The sequence below is a fragment of the Rhinolophus sinicus genome, chromosome 13 (assembly GCF_057876585.1).
Source record: "Rhinolophus sinicus isolate RSI-liver-muscle chromosome 13, RSI-T2T, whole genome shotgun sequence".
NCBI lineage: Eukaryota > Metazoa > Chordata > Mammalia > Chiroptera > Rhinolophidae > Rhinolophus > Rhinolophus sinicus.
In genome coordinates, this window is record NC_142513.1 from 18920708 (window position 1) to 18941810 (window position 21103).

A 21103-nucleotide genomic window follows, 5' to 3' on the forward strand; every position below is an offset into this window, starting at 1 on the left:
CAAACGACAATTGAGCAGAGGGACGCATCATCAATCTGCATTCCCTCCACTGGTTACGAAAGTACCTGTATTTTGGCAATTCATCTGGATGGAAAGAAAGCCCCACCTCTAATCATCACTAAGGGCAAGAAAGATAAGGTTGAACATGTTTCAGGCATTTATGTTCTTGAAACCGAAAAAGCCTGGTGCACACAAGCAGTTATAAGGAAGTGGGTCGATTTAATGCTGCCACTTGTTTTGTGAGGTGGCCAAAGAGGTCTGCTAGTCTGGGATTCAGCCAGCACTCACCGTGCTAAAGACACGAAGAACTTCCTTGCAGAGAGAAGAATAGATCAAACAATGATTCCCACAGGAATGACTGCCTATCTCCAGACTCTTGATATTGCAATAAACAAGCCATTCAGGGACCATTTGCACATGGAAATCAATGACTACATTGAAAATAGAATGGAGAGAAATCAGCATGGAAACTTTGTGAAGCCTCGCCTGCAAGAGGTCGTGACTTGGGTGAAGAATTCACTGACAACTGTGTTGCCAATGCACTACAAACAGGCTACGTGGACAAGAAGTGCTCATTTAAGGAGAGCTCTGTTGCTGGACATGAGAGATTGGGGCCAATGGTTCTACAGGAAATGGAGTCACAAGAAATTCAAGCCAGAATTTGGGGTTTGGAGAGTTATGGCAATGTTCCAGAAGAAGATGACATGACATGACTATTTGAATAAATGTAGATTTTTTGTACATGAATAAATGTAGATTGTACATGAATAAATGTAAATTGTTATACATGAAAAAAATGACATCCCCTAAAAATAAGCCCTAATGCGTCTTTTGGAGCAAAAATTTAAAACCTGGTCTTATTTTCGGGGAAATACGGTAGGAGTAATGTGCACTCAGGGAAATACGGTAGGAGTAATGTACACTCAACTGTAGTCTGTGTGTGGGAAGGAAAGTGGTAGGTGGGGAGAAAATTAGCCTTTTTCTGAGTACTTGTTATGTGTAAAGCACTTTGATAAGTACTTTTAAGGTATAAACTCAGTTGTTTTTCACATGGTTCTATTAGACTTATTTTAAGATGGAGAAACTGAGGGGTCTGTGAGGTAACATAACTTGCGACCATTTTTCCAGATAGCAAGTGGTTTGAATCTAGGTCAGATTAACTCTAAAGTTTATAGTCTTATTTAGATTATATTTTATTGAAGTTAAAATTCACATGTATTGTAAAGTAGAGAAGTTCTATAGGGCTTGTTACAAAGAATCTACCACCCACCTCATTTCCTGCTTCTTAGAGGTAACCAACCACTTTAATACTTTTAGCTATTTTGGGTTTTGCCTCCACATTTGCTCTCTCTTTAATTGATGTGTAATTTACATAAAGGGCAAAAATATAACTGGATCTCAGTGACCTGTATGTACATATACTCTCAATGTAACCACCACCAAATCAAGATTGTAGAACATTTCTATCACCCCAAAAAGGTTCCCTTGTGCCTTTTCCTACTCTTACCATTCTCTAGCATGTATTACACTATAATCCTAGGTCGATGTTATTCAGAGCTAAGCCATGACTGCTTTCTTTTTCTGTACGTTTCTCCTTTGCCAGGTGATAGTATTAGAATTTATAAGTAAAGAACACTGGAGGGACACTGCAAGGTGACAGTGGGTGGAAGGCATTTCTTTTCTAGGTTTTGTCTCCTTTTTAAAAATTTCAGCATGGGAGTCAGGGCTTGGCATACAGAAGGTCTGATTACACCTCCGCATTAAGGTCAGACTTTCTCCATTCTGTGGGCTGTAAGGTCCAGTAAGAAGACAGAAAGCACATACTTTGAGCAGAGAAAATTTTAAACAAAATATTGTTAACGAGTGGTTAACTTCTGAAAGGGGTAAACGAGGACTCTGAGGGGGTCCAGTGGCAAAATAGCAGCTACTGCTTCTAGGCCGAGGGTGCGTGGACACTGAAGGGAGTGACTTAGTTGAGCCTCACCACCCAGCCCAAGAGGTTGGCTTCTTTGAGGAAGGCATGGTTTCCACTGGAAACAGAGCCAGCCAATAGTGTGAGGGCCATAGCTGGTCTGGGGAGCCACTTACCAGGTGGGGGAGACATTTGTCTAAAATGAGGTCTGAGCTGCTACGGAATCTGCAGTTGGGTGGGGAGAGCATGGGCAGAGGGTGCAGTTGACTGATCCTGGTCTATAAGGGTTCCTGATACTTCAACCACTGGCTCCTGCGCTAAATTTTTTTTTTTAACTTTATTTTAAGTATGTTTTTCCAGGACTCATCAGCTCCAAGTCAAGTAGTTGTTTTAGTCTAGTTGTGGAGGGGGCAGCTCACAGGGGCCCATGTGGGGATCAAACTGGCAACCTTGTTATTAAGAGCTCGCACTCTAACCAACTGAGCTAACCAGCCACCCATCCTGTACTAAATTTTTTAAAAGGACTAGCAAAGGGAAAATGTTTCTGCAGTCTAGCTCCTGTACCATAAAGATGGTAGATCTCAGGCTGAGAAACCAGAAATTGGTGACTGGCACAGCTTTCCCCAAATGGCTGCTGACCCCTGGCTATCCACTTTTAATAAGGGCGGGTCACTGAAAGGCCTGTGTGTACCAGGTGAGGCTTATCACTGGGGGCGATCAAACTGGGCCGTTTCCTTGGGAAACCCCTGCTGTCAACACCTTTAGTGATGTCAACACTTTTAGATCCTGTCTGTGGGACTAGTCAGATTCCCCCGGGTAGATTTTGAGATTACACACCAGGTACAAACGTTAGTATTCTTGGACCCAAATGCAGAAGACTGAGGGCCTCTACGTTCAGGTTTTAAATTTTAATTTAATCTTGTTTTCAGTATGATCTGTCTACTGCTACCTGAGCCTGTGGTCTCCCAGATCAGAGACCTTGTATTTTGTCATTTCCAGGGAATAAATCTAAACACAATTAATTTTTGTACATTGATCTTATATCCTTCAACCTTGCTGGACTAATTGATTAGCTCTAGTTGTTTTTGCGGGTTCCTTAGGCTCTTCTATATACAAGATTATGTTATCTGCAAGTAGACGTAGTTTTACTTCTTTCTTCCCAGTCTGGATACCTTTTATTTCTTTTCTTGCCTAAACAGAACTTTGTAGGCCCTGGCTGGAACCTCGGGTACAGTGTTGAATAGACGTGATGAGAATGGACATTCTTGTACTGTTTCTGATCTGAGAGGGAAGTATTCAGTCTTTCACCATTAAGTATGATGTTAGCTGTGTATTTTTCAAAGATGCTCTTTATCAGGTAGAGGAAGTTATTTTCTGTTCCTAGTTTGTTGAGTCTTTTTATAGTGAAAGTGTGTTGGATTCTGTCAAGTGCTTTTTCTGTATCTATTGAGATGTGTAACTTTTGTCCTTTAGTCTTTTTTAATATGGTGTATTACTTGTTTTTCGTATGTTGAAGCAACCTTGCATTCCTGGGATAAACCCACTTACTCATTATGTATACTATAATCCTTTTTCTGTGTTGTTACTTTGGTTTGCTAGTATGTTGTTAAGGATTTTTGAGTTTATATTTAAAGGGTCTGTAATTTTCTTAGGATGTCTTTGTCTGGTTTTGGTATTAAGGTAATAATTGGCCACAAAGAATGTGAGAAGTATTCTCTCTATTTTTTGTAAGAGTTTGTTTGGAAGGATTGCTGTTGATTCTTTAAATGTTTGGTAGAATTCACATTGGAGGCATTTGGGCCAAAGCTTTTCTCTGTGGAGTTTTTATGTTACTAATTTAATCACTACTTGTTATAGATCTATTCAGATTTTTAAAATTTCTTTTTGAGATGTTTTAGGTGGTGTCTTTCTAGGAATTTTTCCATTTCTTCTAGGTTATCTAAATTGTTGATATGTAATTATTCATAATCTCCCCTTAATAACTCTTTTTATATCTGTAAAGCTGACAGTATTGTCTCTTTTTTCATTCCTATTTTTAATAATTTGAGTCTTGTCTGTTTTTCTTGGTCAGTCTAGCTGACCAAGTTTTGGTCTCATATATTTTTCTCTATTCTTTTTCTATTCTCGATTTCATTTATTTCCACTCTAGTTATTATTTTTTCTTCTTCTGCTTGCTTTAAGTTTGCTCCTCTTTTTCTAGTTTCTTAAGGTGGAAGGCTAGTTATGCATGTAAGATCTTTTTCTCTTTATACGGGTATTTACAACTATAAATTTCCCTGTATACGCTGCTCTAACTGCACCCAATACGTTTTGGCATTTTCTCAAAGTATTTTTTTAAGTTTCCTGGAGATTTCTTCTTTGACCCATTAGTTCTTTAGGAGTATGTTGTTTAATTTCCCAAATTACCTTCTGATATTAATTTCCAATTTCATTCCATTGTGGTCAGAGAATATACTTAATATTTCATTCCTTTTCAAATTTATTGAGGCTTATTTTATGTCCTAACATATAGTCTGTCCTAGAGAATATTCCATATATACATGAGAAGACTGCGTATTCATTCTGCTGCTGCTAAGTGGAGTGTTCTATAAATGTCTCTTAGGTCTGCGGGTTTATAATGTTCAGTTCTTCTCTTCCTTTGTAACCTTTTGCCTCATTATTCTATCCGTAATTCAGCATGGGATATTAAAGTTGCCAACTGTTACTGTTGAATTGTTTATTTTTCCTTCCTTTCTATTTGGTTTTCCTTCATGTGTTTTAATTATGTCTTCCTGACATTGTCTTAATTCAGCTGATCTTCCCTTGTTAGTCCCATCTTTACCCTCTGCTTTCACAGAGAACTGGTGCTAACAATTCTTGGGCCTTTTCAGGCTTCTTGGTACATGTTCACTGACTTCTTTAACTCCTGTCACTGCCAGCCTTGCAGCCTTATTGAGTCTGCTAAATGAGTGATTACAGTCTTCTTTTTGCTTTCCCACTTTCAAAGTGTGATTGGTGCTGTCACTTTTCCTGTTGTCTTTGTCCTTGAGTTTATGACTTATAAAGAATGTTATTTTTCTTTTTCTAGGAGTAAAGCTGTGTTTTAATCCAACATCTTTAATTGGAATTCTCAAAGCCTGTGATCTTTCCACTACATAAAGCTGGGTAGAGCAGATACTTTCCTGAAGACGTAGCATGTTTGATTTTGACTATAAACCTTAAAAAGCAGTTCGTAAAATGTACAAAATTCTATGTGCTCTGAGAGAGACAAAGGTATATAAGATATGGCCCTTGTTCTCCAGGCGCTCACTCTGTGGGGAGATGAGGTATACAGAAATATTATAGCACAAGTAAAAAGGGATAAGTAATAAGAACCACTTTTCATTGAATACCTTCAAATTTCAGACTTGCATTTATATACATTAATCAATTCAATCTAACAATTTCATAATGGGAATTCTATTATTTCCACTTTACTGGTGAAGAATAAAGTAGTTTACACAAGTTTAGCAGCTAATACCATATGGAGGGGAGAAGATTTGAAGCCAGATATACTCAACTGTGAAGCTTTCCTCTTTCTACCATTCTAAGGTACATTAGGAGAGGTATCGTGAAGGGCGTAGAGGAATTCAAAGGCAGGAGAGGTTTATTTCTGATTTGGGGATCTGGGAAGGCTTCACAGTAGACGAGCTATCCAGCTGGGCTTTGAAGGATAGACAAATTCATCATTTTAGATTTGAGGAGGCAGGGAATCATTCCAGGAAGGGGAAATAGTTTGCTCCAAAGCAAAGAGGAAGGAATTATAAGACGTATTCAGGGGGTGTTAAGTAATGTGGGGCCCAAACACACTCGCAGGCACTCACCCTGGGCTCCAGCAGATGGACAGTGACTTGGGGGACATCGGAGACAAATGGGGGACAGACTGAGGTGTGTGGCTGTGAGGCAAGGGCTGGAAGATAGTCACCATTCTCCCTGTGTGGCGGTCCTCCTGGGCAGCTGGCAGGCAGGCGCCGTCTTTCCTGTGTTGCACCCTCTCCTATTCCTATGGCTGAACTTGAATCTGACTTGGTCTATTGAGCTCCACTTGCCCCACCCTGGTGACTCACCGAGACTCCACCGCACTCAACTCTTGTACCGCAGGCACCTTCATCAGTGGCCGAACCTTACTGGAACCGTTAACCAGCACAAGGCCGCGGAGTGTCCTGGCTTTTTGCAGAGCTACCCCAGACCCAGTGCTGGTGGTAGCTGTCCTATCCCACGTGCCTCCAGGTCCAGCAGAGGCAGTGACCAACCATGGATTGCTTTGTAGCTCCTACCAGGTAGTCCTAGCAGTGGCAGACCTCAGCCTGCATTGGAGCCCCTCCCAAGAGACCCCAGAACCAACATACTTGGAGTTTGGCTTCAGACCACAGCAGAGCACCACCCAATTAGCCCCACAACTGGGACACCCAATGGGCGGTCTCAACAGGCACCAGAGCCTGCTGTGGCAAATTCCCACTCTGTGTGGTAAGTGTCCCTGCACAGCAGCACATGAGCTGTGGACGTGACCAAACCCCACAGACAATTAGCCTGAGAGTCAGTCCCACCCACTGATGTTCCAAGAGCGACCAAGGCTCAGTTATAACAGGACGGTACCAACAAGGCACACGAGCACTCCTACAGCGTCCAGCACAAGTGACTAGGGAGACTGTGCCCTGGGCCTCACAGGGCACCTACTACATAAGGCCACCCGGCAAGACTAGGAGATGTAGCAAATCTACCTACTAAATAGAAACAAACATAACGAGGATGCCAAAATGAGGGAACAAAGAAATACATCCCAAATGAAAGAATAGGCGAAAACTCCAGAAAAAGAACTAACCAAAATGGAGGTAAGCAACCTACCAGAGACAGAGTTCAAAACAGTGGTTATAAGGGTGCTCAAGGAACTTCCACAGAGAGATAGCAAGCGTAAAAAAGGACATAGAAACCGTAAAAATGAACCAGTCAGAAGTGAAGAATACAATAACTGAAACGAAGAATGCACTAGAATTAATCACCAGCAGACTGGATGAAGCAGAGGATCGAATCAGCAATTCGGAAAACAAGGTAGTAGAAAACACCCAACTGGAGCAGCAAAGGAAAAAATAAAAATGAGGATAGTTTAAGAGACCTCTGGGGCAACATCAAGTGTAAAAACATTTGCATCATAGGGGTACCAGAAGGAGAAGAGAGAAAGCAAAGGATTGAGAGCCCATTTGAAGAAATAATGACTGAAAACTTCCCTGACCTGGCAAAGGAAATAGACATACAAGTTCAGGAAGTGCAGAGAGTACCAAACAAGATGAACCCAAACAGGCCCACACCAAGACACATTGTAATTAAAATGACAGCGGTTAGATGAAGAATCCTAAAAGCAAGAAAAAGGCAACTAGTAACTTGTAAAGGAGCTTCCTGTAAGATTGTCAGCTAATTTCTCAACAGAAACTTTGCAGGCCCAAAGGGATTGGCAGGAAATGTTCAAAGTGATGAAAAGCAAGGACTACAGCCAAGACTACTCTATCCAGCAAGGCTATCATTTAAAATCGTAGGACAGATAAAGAACTTCCCAGACAAGAAAAAGCTAAAGGAGTTCATCACCACCAAACTAGTATTACAAGGAATGTACAAGGGACTTATTTAAGAAAAATAAAGATAAAAAATATGAACAATAAAATGGCAATAACTACATATCTATCAACAATTTCAATGTAAATGGATTAAATGCTCCAATAAAAAACACAGGATGGCTAAATGGGTAAGAAAACAAGACCCTTACATATGCTGCTTACAAGAGACTCACTTCAGATTGAAAGACACACACAGACTGAAAGTAAAGGGATAGAATAAAAAAGCTGGTGTAGCAATACTTATAGCAGACACAATAGACTTTAAAACAAAGGCTATACAAGAGACAAAGAAGGACCCAGTAATTCCACTTCCTGGTGTTTATCCAAAGAAACCCAAAACTACTTCAAAGGGACATGTGCATCCATATGTTCATTGCGGTATTTACAATGGCCAAGATGTGGAGGGAGCCTGGGTGTCCATCAGTGGATGAAAGGATAAGAGGAGGTGGTACGGCCATGGAAGGGAATGGGTTCTTGCACATCTGTGGTGCGTGGATGGACCTCAAAGGTATTGTCCTGAGTGGAGTATGTCAGACAGAGAAAGACAGATGCAATGTGATTTCACTTATACATGGAATCTAAAGAACAAAGTAAACAAAACAGATACAGAGAGCACTCATAGATACAAAGAGCATTTTGATGGTTGCTAGATGGGAGGGGAGTTAAGGGAGTGGGTGAAAAACCGGAAGGGATTAACTACAAATTGGTTATTACCACAGTAGTCATGGGGATGTAGAGTATAGCACAAGGATAATAGTAATATTGTAATAACTATATATGGTGTCAGATGAGTACTAGATTTACTGAGGTGATAGTTGGGAGGGGCGTTGGGAAACAGGGTGAAAAAGGTGAAGGAATTAAGTACAAATTGGTAGTTATAAAATAGTCATGGGATGTAAAGTAAAGCACAGGGAATGTAGTCAATAATATGGTAATAACTATGTATAGTGCCAGGTGGGTACTAGACTAGTCAGGGGATCCCTTCTTAAATTATATAAATGTCTAATCACTATGCTGCACACCTGAAATGAATATAAAATGATATTGGATGTTAACTGTAATTGAAAAATTAAAACGGAGTGGGGGGAGGTGAAGGCGAATAAGAGGTTCACATTTCCAGCTATAAAACAAGCCGTGGGGATATAATGTACAGCATGGGAAATATAGTCAATAATACTGTAGTAGCATAGTATGGTGTCAGATGGTTGCTGGAATTATGGTGATCATTTCGTTAGGTATATAAATGTTGAACAACTACAGCTATGGTGTACACCTGAGACTGATATAATGTATGTTAGCTATATTTTTTAATAAAAATCTTTATTAAAAAATTCAAGCAAATGCTTGTATTGCTTTTATTACTTTGAAATGGAAACAGATATGGCTTTTAAACATGAATCATCTCATCATCAATAATAAAAAACCCCACAGTGATGATATCCCCTTTTTTAGTCTATCAAGTTAGCAAATATTATGAAGAATGATCATTTGTACTAGCAAGGGTGAGGGTAAGCAGGTTGTATAAATAGTGAGACAGTTTCCAAGTGTCCTAATAAGGAATGATCTCTATACACTTTAAGTGGAAAAGCAGTGTGCAGAAAGTCTGACAATTTTGTGTTTTTAAAAAAGGGTGGGAGGGGCAATTTATACATAACAGCTTTGCCCAAGAAGTTCCTTTAACACTTAGGTCAGTTTTACTCCTTTTATATTAATATCATATTTTTCCTTTTTTATCTTCAATTTTGCTGCTCAAGTTCCTCTCCAGATCTTCAAGGGGGAGCTGGCTACACCATTTCTTCTCTCAATTACCATGTGCTTCATTTCTTGTTTCCTTTTCTTACTATAATATCCGTAGCATTTTGCAAGTTTCCTTGGAGTGATTCCAGTGCCCTTCAGCTTCAGATAGACTCTGATCCATTTGGTCAGTTTCCAACTATGTTCTTGGCTCGTTTCACCTGTGTGGTAGTGACAATGCAAACAAATGTCCTCTTTATCTCTGTTTCTCTACAAGGCTTGCTGGTGACCTTTACACACTGCCCTGGATGAACTGACTCTCTTGCTGTCCCTGACACATTTCTTTCCTCCAGTGCAAACATCTTCCCTTCGGCTTAAAACTCCTGGGGAGACGGGGGGGGGGGGGGGTGCACACACAAACCTGGCCTCTGAGACGGAGCGGAGAGGGACCACTCGGTGGTGGGGAGGCAGACTTACTTTTTACTCTATACACCATTTTGTTTCTCTTGAGTTTTGTATGTTTAATAGTATTGGTAATAATATTAAATAAATTATAAATTGCCTTAATAAAATGCCATAAATGGAATATAACATAACTATAATGTATATTATTAAATGATAGTGTATAAATAGGTACTACACTGATTACATTGGTTAAGATGTAGATAAGGTGATTATACAGATTTATAGTTATTAAGAGATATGTTACCTCATGCTTTTCGGCTATACCAAAAGGAGTCTCCCCTTTGAAGTGTAGCTGTAACGATAGTTGGACCTATTCCAGAATAATTTTGGTAATATTTCACTCTTTTCAGGTTCATGTATGTTAACAGTTAGAACCAAGAACATGATATACAATCAATGTGTTTAAACTATGTTACCAAATATTAGATGTTTTTCTTTTTTGGTGGTTGGGGGTGGAGGGAAGAGGTGCAGAGACCATCTAAAACTTCAGATAGAAGTGGCTATTGCCTAAAATACATTATGGCAAAAATCCTTAGTTAGCAAAACTTCATACCTTGCCCAACCTAGCTACATTTTTCATAATCCTTTATGGCTGTGCTGTCCAATAAAGTAGCCACGTGTGGAAAAGGGGGGGGAGGAAATGTTACTGTCCATTTATTTACTTTACATATTACATGTCATATAACTTTTCTTATTTTATCTTTAAAACAGCCCTGTCAGGTGGCTGGTTATTATCTTCATTTTACAGACACTATCTATGAGAAATAGCAGAATGTGGGGGAAAAAAACAAATAAGGACACTAGGGCTCCAAATGGTTAGGTGACCTAAGTTCCACAGCTAGTACTTGAATCCAAGTCTAGTGCAGTTTTCCATTGTGCTGCAGGTAATGATGTTCAGCTTATCCCCAAATTTTTGCACTTGACCTGGAGGTCATGACCACTGTTTTCCATCATAGATTGTTTGGTGCCTTCATCCAACATACAGTGTGGCACTAAACCCATCTGATGCAAATAAAAAAGATGGTAGCCAGCCCCATCATGGGCAGGGGCTTTGGTTATTGAGATTGCAAACCAAACAAGATAGACTTGTACTGTAGCTCCGAAGTTTACCCGTGTCTTTCCATTGTTCTAGGAAGAGTTGCAGGCCAACCTGGACCTGATTCAAACCTACAGACTGCATATTGCCCAAGATATCAACCAAGACAACCTACAGCTCTTCCTGGGTTCCTATAACGGGTACGGTTGTTTCCTCCACCGTCACGTAAATGCAAACCAAGTCTAAAAAGATAATGAACCTTTACGGCAGAGGGGAAAGGGAAATAAATGACTTCTTCCACTGCTGCAAGATGGGATTGCTTTCGTGCTATTTCACCACAGTAGAAGAAGAGGGGCTTTCAGACAGATAGGAAAACCCCTTTCAAGAAGAATGAATGAACTAAAGGCTGTTTTAGGCAAGATCAAATACCAGGTGTAGTTTTTAGGTGTTAAATGTACCTAACGTGGTGTACACACACTAGAACACAATTTCAGGTGGCACAGAAAAGTGCATGTAGGAGAGGCAAATGATAGCAGTCTTGGGCCTTGATTCAGGTTCTCTTTGTTGCCATCTTGTCACCAGACAGAAGTAACACATGGACACTAGTAAATTTGCTTTTGTTTGTGTATTCCAAACCCTGTCACATCTCCCCCAGTCACTGAGAGAGCCTGGTTCTTAATCTTGGAACCAATTTCTCCAAGGTAAAAATGTTAGCTCCTTCCTGCTTTCTGGGTACATGGAAAAATATGGAGGAAATGGTTCAGCTGTAACTTACCCAGAGTCACGCAGCCAGTGAGGAGGGAAGGCAGGTTTTGAAGCCGGTATGTCTAGCTCCTTCCTTTATATAACGGAGCCTCATTATTTGTAGTTGAAATCAGAAAGGTTTATTAAGTACTACACTAAGCTGTGTTAGTCACAAGGGAAATGTCCGCCAAAAAGTTCCCCTTGTCTAAAGGAATTTATTCCTATAAACTAGCCGGAAAATGAAATACTTAGAACTTGAGGATTTCAATAGTGTTGCTGTTGAGTTTTAAAGTTGCCTCCTTTTACCATCCCCCAGAACCCCTCGGGGCTGAGCTAGGAGCCTTGTTCCCGCTCAGTACCACTGAAGATGCCACTGAAATGGCTACTTGGGAACAAAGTGCACAAGGGCCCCTGTCTTCATCAGGTGTGAAGGAAAGGCAGTTTCTACATCCCCTGAAACGTTTTGGTTTTCACGACCAGGAAGTAACCTGAGTTGCCACGATTTTACCTGAAAAGTGCATTGCTTCCTTTATTTCCCTAGACGCAGAGACCTGGAGATTGAAAGACCCATGCTGGGCCAAAATGATAACAAGTCAAAGACATTGAAGTAAGTCCCTCAAGTTCCCCGCTAAGTTGCTAAATAGACTTGCTTTTCATAGACAGATTCAGTGCTCAGGGGGGCACATGTGCTGCTTGCTGAGTGTCACCTCTCATTTTGCCTTTCCGTAGGTGTTCCACTTTATTGGTGGTAGGGGACAATTCACCAGCAGTTGAGGCGGTGGTAAGTATGTCCTGATGTTGTGATGGTGAATGAGATGAAAATGCAATAAAATGTATATGGCACGTGCTGATGCACTAGAAACAGTTGCTCAATACTAGTTTTTGTCATTTCTGATTACGCGTACCAGAGTTTGCTCTTTGTTACCCAGTATGGAAAATGAATTCCTCGTTGATCACTAGCTTTCATCTGAAGGGATCAGTGTTGCTCTGTGTGGTGCAGTTCACATTGTGGCAAGTAGTACAACTGAACACTATTTGCTTTTTGTCAGATTTCTGGCAGCTTTGGCATTCTACCACTTCCATAAATCTGGAACTGTATCAGCAGGCTGGACGGCTGCTGAGAGAGCCGTATGCTTTTCTCTACGTCCTTCTCAAGCACATAGCATACTGATATGCTCATCGTACAAGATATGAAAAAATTGGAAAAATAGAAAGATAGGAAAAATCATGACCCAGTTACCCAAAGACAAACTTATCTTTTTTTGTTTTCAAACATCAATTGGACAATATTAAATGTCCAAGGTTTTGGGACCTGATTACTTAACACTATTGATAGCATTTCCCCATATTATAAAGTCAGTATGTCTATATAACGTTCAGTCTTGTAAGTGTACCTTTGTTTATTTAACCTCATTCTCCTGTTCATTATTTCTGATTGTGCCCCATTAATGATGCTGTTGAACATCCTTATAAAATGTTTGCCTGAATCTTGGGTCATTTCCCTGGGATGGATTTCCAGAAGTGGAACTAATGTATCAAAAATCATAAACCTTTGTAAGGTTCTTGATATACTTTGCCAGATTCCTTTCTAGAAAGGACATATCCATGTGTTGCCACCAGCAATGTATGAGAGTGCCTGTTTCACAGCATCCTGTCCAGCATTGGTTTATACAATTTTATTAGTTAATTTGATCGGTTAAAAATAGTGTCCCACTTCTGTAATTTGCACTTTGATTACAGAGGAAGTTGATATTTTTTCATACGTCTATTAGCATTTGCTTGTCTTTCCCACAGCATATATAAGTTAAGTTTTCTGTGTGAAATTACCTGGTTTTCTTTGGCAGCCTTCACTCCCGCCCTATTTAGAGCAAAACGTTAGGGAATAAGGCTTTTTGGAAAGGAGTCTAATATCTAATCAGGGGTGTAGACAAGCGATAGGGAAAGCCATGAAGAACCTAGCAGGTGACGGCAGGCCACGCGTCCAATGGCCTTTTTAAAGAAGTAGGTAACTTGCCCTCCATGTTATGTAGCCCATAGGAGGAATTAGATTCAACGTGTAGTTTTTTAAAGACTCTACTTGTAACAGATTCAGAAAATGAAATTAGGCAGATTTTTAGATGTACTCAGAAATATCAGATATAAAGTGCATCGTCTAAATATACCTCCTACTTTGTATTTTGGTAAATTTTTTGGCTGCTTTAGCTACCTCCAAACTGAGCTGTTGATCCTCAAAGATCATTCTCTTGCCAAGCTATTTCTTATTTTTCTAGCAGTTCATAAAATTGTTTTCTTTTTCTTTTTTTTAAGGTTGAATGCAATTCTCGCTTGAATCCTATAAATACAACTTTACTAAAGGTAATGTGTCTTCTTTCCTCATTGCCAGCCATTTGTGGGTAAATTATACAGGCTTCGTATTAGTCTATTTCTGGAATAGTTGCCCAGAAAGAAGGAAAGCACGCACCCTTCTCTCTCTCTCTCTCTGTCTCTTTCTCTCTCTCTCTCTCTCTCTCTCTCTCTCTCTCTCTCTCTCTCTCTCTCTCTCCTTTAAAAAAATATTTTTTCCTGAATATATTCTCATTGTAGGAAATTGGAAAACAGTCAAGTAAAAAGAATAAAATAAATAAAAATTACCTATAATCCTACCACGCAGTGGCACAGTGGTAACCTCTGGTAAAAATATTGATGTTCATTTTCTACACATTTTTAGCTCATTAAGATCATAGGATATTTATAGCCCTGTATGTGTTTTCCTCAACTTTTTGATGTGAGCATCTTCCCATGTCATTATAAACTTCATAAGCATTATTTAATTAGTGAGAATTAAGATAATGGATGGAAATTCTTCACATGCTAAATAAATCCTGTTGTGTGGGTAAGGAAGCCTCATGGTGAGGGTTGATGCATTTTGTTTCTCTTAGGGCAAACAGCTCTTATACTAAAGTTTTAGTGTTAATATCAGGTTTGTCCCCCTTTTGATTGTACCTCAGGCAAGAGCATCAGCCTTGCTTTTTCTAGAACCTCTAATAAAATGTTCAGGGACCTGATCTGTTTTGAATTTGGATTACTGTAAATTTAAATGCTGGTCTTCTGTTGCTTATTGCTGCTTTCTCAGCCTGAAAGACCTCTGCTTTCTTCCCTTTCTCTTTGAAGTATGCTTAAAAGGAAGTGTTATCACCAGAAGCAGCCCATAGTTCCTGGAAATATAACGTGAGGTTAATGCTCTGAGGTGACAAAACTCAAAAAAGAGTATTCTGGGGTCCAGGTGGTTGATGAACTAGTCTAAAATAAGAATTTGTTTAAAAAAAAATAAAACCAAAAAAACAAACAAACTGGAGGGTGGTTCAAATTAGTTTTTCACTGCAGATTTAAATCTGTATTCCAAAAGGACAAACCTGAACTCGACAGTAGCCTTAGATGTGGTTATTTCTGAGCAGAAATGCCCATCCACAACAGCATGAGTGAACTTACTCTCCAGGTGTCGATCTTGGAAATAGTCTCTCCCAATATTCATTCTCTGCATATGGCAACTGTTCTATAGTTTTAATCAGATTTGTCTCTTAAGCTGCATGAAAATAATAACCTGTGCTAGTTAGATCTGTTTTACACTTAAATCAGGTTAAATGTTTGTCGCTGCTCTTATGCTTAGAATTTTCAGGGGACTGTTCCTTATTAACTGCAAATTCCTGTGCCTTCTGTGGCATTCCCATCTGCTAAGCAATAGTCCTCCCCCCAGGTTTTCATGCTAGTGAATAGAAACCATGGGGTACGTGTCTCTTTCTAAAACAATGTCAGTCAGCCTGAATAGGATACTATCTGAGTACAAAATGCGTCACAGCTTGAAGGAAGAAGGTGGGCTTGTGGTTGGCCATTGTGCCCTAGAAACAGTGTTCTCTGCAGACTGACAGAATATGCATCGCCTGAAAGCTGGTTGGAAATGCAAGTTTTTGAGCCCCACAACAGAATCTCTAAAGCAGGAACTCAAGAATCTGAGTTTTGGGCTGGCCCGGTGGCTCAGGCGGTTAGAGCTCCATGCTCCTAACTCCGAAGGCTGCCGGTTCAATTCCCACATGGGCCAATGGACTCTCAACCACAAGGTTGCCAGTTCAACTCCTCGAGTCCCGCAAGGGATGGTGGGCAGCGCCCCCTGCAACTAAAATTGAACATGGCACCTTGAGCTGAGCTGCCGCTGAGCTCCCAGATGGCTCAGTTGGTTGGAGCGCATCCTCTCAACCACAAGGTTGCCGGTTCAACTCCCGCAAGGGATGGTGGGCTGTGCCCCCTGCAACTAGCATTGGCAACTGGACCTGGAGCTGAGCTGTGCCCTCCACACCTAAGACTGAAAGAACAACAACTTGAAGCTGAACAGCACCCTCCACAACTAAGATTGAAAGGACAACAAATTGACTTGGGAAAAAAAAAAAAAAAAAAAAGGCCTGGAAGTACACAGTGTTCCCTAATAAAGTCCTGTTAAAAACAAAACAAAAAAACACACAAAGCTATTGTCTTTAAAAAAAAAAAAAAAAGAATCTGAGTTTTAACAAGTGCTGCAGGTAATCTAATGCATGCTAACAGAACCCTATTCTAGAAATTCTTGCACAGGTGAGAGGAACCAGCTGTAAAGACTTATGAGTGAGACATCCTCACCAAATCTATCTATGAGAGGAAAGTGGCTGAGCAAGTGAGGTGGCTGGATTCAGCATCAGCACCTGATTTGACAAATCCCCTTAGTCGGAATGAAGAGAATGTAGTTGAGCGGGAACTTAGAAAGCATGGGACCATGAGAAGTTAAGATCACACCGAGGACTCTAAAAGTAACACACTTCAGTTGGAGTTAGAGCCATCGTTGAAGGTCGTTAACTTCACTACCCTATCTGTTTCCCCGAAAATCAGATCTAGCCAGACAATCAGCTCTAATGTATCTTTTGGAGCAAAAATTAATATAAGACCTGGTCTTATAATATATAAGACCCAGTATTCTAGTCTAGTCTAGTCTAGTGTAGTCTAGTCCAGTCTAGTCTATTATATATGACCCGGTCTTACAGTATAGTAAAATAAGACTGGGTCTTCTATTAATGTTTGCTCCAAAAGACACATTAGAGCTGATTGTCCAGCTAGGTCTTACTTTCGGGGAAACATGGTAACAGGAAATACCCACCATGGGCCTGAAAGCCAGGCTCTGCATGTTACTGATTCATAAGTATTGAATACATCTTTTCTGACTTATATCCAAGGTTATTGCTAGTACTGGGATCTAAGTCTTTGTATAAGAGTGCATTGAGGTAATGAAAAAAATTATTTTTATTTAAAAATGTGCATTGAGGTGTACACTTGGAGGCAGTTAAAAATTCAATCCTGTCCTGTCTAAAAGGACTTATGGCTATTCAGAGCATTTCCCTTAAGTGTAAGTTCCAATTGACTTACGTATTTTTCCTCTTCTAGATGGCAGACTGTGGTGGACTGCCCCAAGTAGTTCAGGTAAGGAGGTTTTTTTGTAAAGCACCCGTTTGACTATACCTCATTGCCTATGCAAAGGGTAATGCCTTCTTATTTTGTTCCCCCAGCCCGGGAAGCTCACCGAGGCCTTCAAGTACTTTTTGCAGGGAATGGGCTACAGTGAGTATAGTACACAACTTTCTATGTAGCAGAGATCTGTTGGTGATGGGGTCATTTTGACATCTTGTGGGAGCCCACAGCTCTCAGGGCATAACCTCTGTGCTAGCCAGCCTGAAGTCAAATAGAGACCAAAACGTTTATGGAGCATTCGTCTGCATATATATAAATGAGCTAATACTTATTAAGCACTTAGAGGTTACATGCCAGGCACCCTGTGTTTATAACCTTAAGAGTAAGTTCTGTTGTGAGTCCCATTTTATAGAAGAGGAAACAGGCTCAAAGAGGCCAAGCACATTCCCAGGGTAACAGTCCCGCCGCAGAGCCATGATTCAAACCCTGGCAGTCTGACTCCAGAGCCCACGTTTGCAACCACTGAAGTTTAGGCTGCCTTAGCCGTGAATCTGAAATTATGATTTGCAGTCAGCTGGTTCATGACTCCTGGCCTAGAAAAACAAAAGGGCGACTCCACAAGAGGAGGGTGGTGTCCTCACTCCGTCCCACCGCAGGAGATGAACTTGCAGAGTGTTTCAGAGTGAGCCCAAGGGTGTGTCCATATCATGTGCCGCTGTCCTGGTCTCTCGTATTGGGAGACTCTGAGCTTTCTCATTTGTCACCAAATAGCCACACTTGCTCCATTCTTGGAGTTTTAAGAAGAAAAACCTTTCTCCCAGGTACTGAGCTCTTTACCCAGTAGGGTGGTTGTTCTCTTGTCTTTGGTATGAGTGTGGATAATGGCCATTGGGCAGCAGCTGGGCCCCTGGGGACAGCCCTGTACCTGGCAGGCAGAACGTGTATGTGTTGTCTAGAGTGGCTGTGTGATTCCCGTCTGTGAGCCACTACCAGCCGAGCCCGCAATGTCCCTCTAGCTCACTGGGAGGAGCAGAAGTCCTTCTAGCCGGTTCTCAAAACAGTTACTCTTCCAGCCCATTTCTGGTCTAAAGCAGGATGGCTGTTTATAGTGGAGGGGAAAACAATTACCTTTGACTAGTTGAGAGAACTAATATCTGAGATTCTACTGAAGCAGCAATCAGCCTCACTTCCTCTCTGGGACCTTAAAATAAAACTTCATCCCTGGCTTAGAATATCCTGTCAGCAATGTCTGCTAGGCAGGTGAGGCACTTGGCACTCGGGTCACTAACCTGCCTTTTCCTGTGTCCACCTGCTTCCAGTCCCGTATGTGCAGCTCAGTCACCTGAGCACCGAGCCAGGTACCTTCCTCCGTGCTGGCCTCGTCCCCGCCTCCCAGCCACGCTCTCCTGGCTGCATTGGCTGCCTGCAGCATGTCCGCGGTTTTCCTGTGCAGTGAGAGCCCGATAGAACGTGGCTCGTTATGCCCCAAGAGGGTTAGCCTGCAGGTCCAGGCCTGGGCCCCCAGGAAGGAAGGAAGAATGGGGTTGTAATAGCCAGGCTTCCTCTCGTCATCCCAAGTTGAGTTGCAAGAGCTTCTAAAACTTCATAGGCAGGGCCCCTCTTCCACCATTACCTTGCATTAAGCACCAGACACAGGAATCGAAGGGCAGCCTGATTCTAAACAGCATCAGAGCCTGTGCCCAGAAAATTCTGCAGGTGATGGCATCTTTTGACCCCAGCATTGAAATGACAGCTGGGGAATGGCTGGTTCCTCAGGAAGATAGGCAGGAAGGTTATGCCAGGTAAGGCCGTCCTGGCCACGCTGGAAGGACCTTAGGATCAAAGCAGTGGCAGACCAGGAGTCTGAGTTAAACACCCCGCTCCAGAACCCTTCCCTCTCAGGCAGCTCCAGCCTCACAGCCTGTGTGTAGGGCAGCTCCAAGCCCCCCCGCCCTCCCTGCATCCACACCTTCCTGCAGGTCTCCTCCCCAGGTAGCAAGGGTAGCCTGTGGACACGGATGGTAGTCTTGTTGTATCGGGCTTGCACTGTTTGTGAAACACCTTCATACTTGTGTGGTTTGTCTTTTGGTTTAGTCTTGCATGCACCACAGGTTTGGGTTACCTATTTGGGTTCCCAAAGCCTCGTTCCTAATTATTCATTATGAATGGCATGGGCGTAGCTAAGAGGCTGTACTCTGGACTTAGGTTTCCCCTCGTTCTGCTGTGGGCTAGAATCAGCTGAGACCCCAACCAGAGCCAAAGGATTAAAGCAGCCTTGCATATAGCGACTCGCCTAGAGCAAATTATGCAAAATGAAGATGGCCACGTCTTGTCCTGGGTGTCACCGTACATGGGCTGGGAATGCGAAACATAAAGCCTTTGGTGAAACTGCTGGATTAACTGAGTTTAACCAGGGCTCCATCTTCTAGTCCTCTTGGTTCTTTCTTACAGTACCATCTGCCAGCATGACGCGGCTCGCCCGATCACGAACCCACTCAACCTCGAGTAGTATCGGCTCTGGAGAAAGTACCTTCAGCCGATCTGTCACCAGCAATCAGTCAGATGGAACTCGAGAATCCTCTGAGTCCCCTGATGTTCTGGACAGACACCAGACCATGGAGGTGTCCTGCTAAGCAGATGCTCCTCCCTGACCATGCAAGTCCATCCTCCTCCCGACGACCCCTCCATAATAGACCATCTCATCCAGCAAACCGGCATCTCTGTCTAACTCCTGCATGGCCACTGACTCTTCCTGGTGTCTTGGGTTTATCATTCTCTGCCTGCCCGCCCCCCTTTTTGTATGTACCAAGAATCACTTCCATGCCATTCCTGTACCATTCCAACCTCTTTAGCTGATCAGATCTCCATGTCTTCTCTTGCCAGCTTTTCCCCGTGCTTTCCTAACTACATATCTGATTAGATTCTTTGATCCTGACGTATGTATGTGAGCACGCGTGTCTGTGTTTGTGTGTGCATAGTTCTGTGATTTTAGACATGCTTTCTTGTAGAGCTTCTGCACAAAAACAAAACAAAAAAGGGACTTTTCTTTTTCGTTCTCAATGGTGTTTTTAGGGGAAATATGCAAAACAGATTCCTAGGTTGGGTAGGCCACTGCATTCGCTCTCTTTTGGATTCAAATTGGTCAACAAGATTTGCAAAGTGACTTCTGGAGAGAGCGGCTCTGTGGAATGTGGAAGACTAATTACTGCTTGGACTGTTGATTGATTGTGACCAATAAAAGGGAACCTGTTACACAGAGAAGCAGGCAAGGTGGCCAGCCACCTCCTTCTGTCCAAATGAATTCACATATACTATTCTATAAATAAAAGGGAGGGATGTGTACTGTTAGAAGCCCATGAATGAGGAGTTCTGATGCAACACGGACTTGTTCCCAAGGACTGCACGTGGCTTAATTACTGGACTCTCGTGGCACAAGAAAGTGGAAAACAAAATACCAGGCATTCACTCTGCCGGAGGAAAACTGCTGTCACTGCAGGGTCTCCCCAGACATCCGCAAGAAGTGCCTCCCAGGTCTGTGGTGGAGAGTGTTTCTCCATCCCGCCATCCTCAACAAAAGGGAGTGCTATGGCCTGAAGGTTATGTAGGTGGTGAGGAGATGGCCGGGTGGGAGGGACAGACATTAACAGAATATCATTTAATAAGTATAACCTTGTTGTCAGCAGACTTAATGGAAGCTAAGTGAAATTGAGACAGAACTTATTTCTCAGAAAGATCTTTCATCCTGTGAACTCTTGTAGGAGGAAAGGGGCCCATGTGTAAGGGCAGCCTGTCCAGGTAAAATTGTGTTCAGTCTACTGCTATGTGAGTGTCGGTGGACGGAGGGTGAAAACCAGCTGCCACACAGCCAGGGCCCAGTTCTTGAGGGCATCGAATGTAAGTGCAGGGTGACTCAATTCCAAGTCTTAGGAAGGGGCTTTTCACAGTAGTATTCGCATTCTGCTGAGATAGAGAATGCATCACTCTGCCAGACTACGACTTTTTACAGATTATTAAATAAAGCTGTATATGTCTCATTGTTACCGATTGCTGGTGTTATTTCCGTCAACCCACACACTGGGGCTCAGGGAGGGACTGAGTTACTGTATATGAGCTCTGCGCTGG

General features: G+C 41.9%; 1 protein-coding gene across 2 annotated transcripts in view; it reads left to right on the forward strand.

Moving 5' to 3' along the window:
* NDRG3 (NDRG family member 3) overlaps window positions 1-21021 on the forward strand; it is a 70015-nt gene extending 48994 nt beyond the window's left edge. Inside the window, exons 10-17 of one of the 2 annotated variants that reach the window (XM_019732639.3) lie at window positions 10871-10974; window positions 12060-12125; window positions 12248-12299; window positions 13826-13873; window positions 16958-16993; window positions 17080-17131; window positions 18301-18339; window positions 19433-21021. In XM_019732639.3, coding sequence (XP_019588198.2) covers window positions 10871-10974; window positions 12060-12125; window positions 12248-12299; window positions 13826-13873; window positions 16958-16993; window positions 17080-17131; window positions 18301-18339; window positions 19433-19614 — 579 coding nt within the window. In that variant the 3' untranslated portion in view covers window positions 19615-21021. The remainder of the gene's footprint in view (window positions 1-10870; window positions 10975-12059; window positions 12126-12247; window positions 12300-13825; window positions 13874-16957; window positions 16994-17079; window positions 17132-18300; window positions 18340-19432) is intronic. The other variant, XM_019732650.3, reaches the window with a different exon arrangement.
* Window positions 21022-21103: the final 82 nt, after the last annotated feature.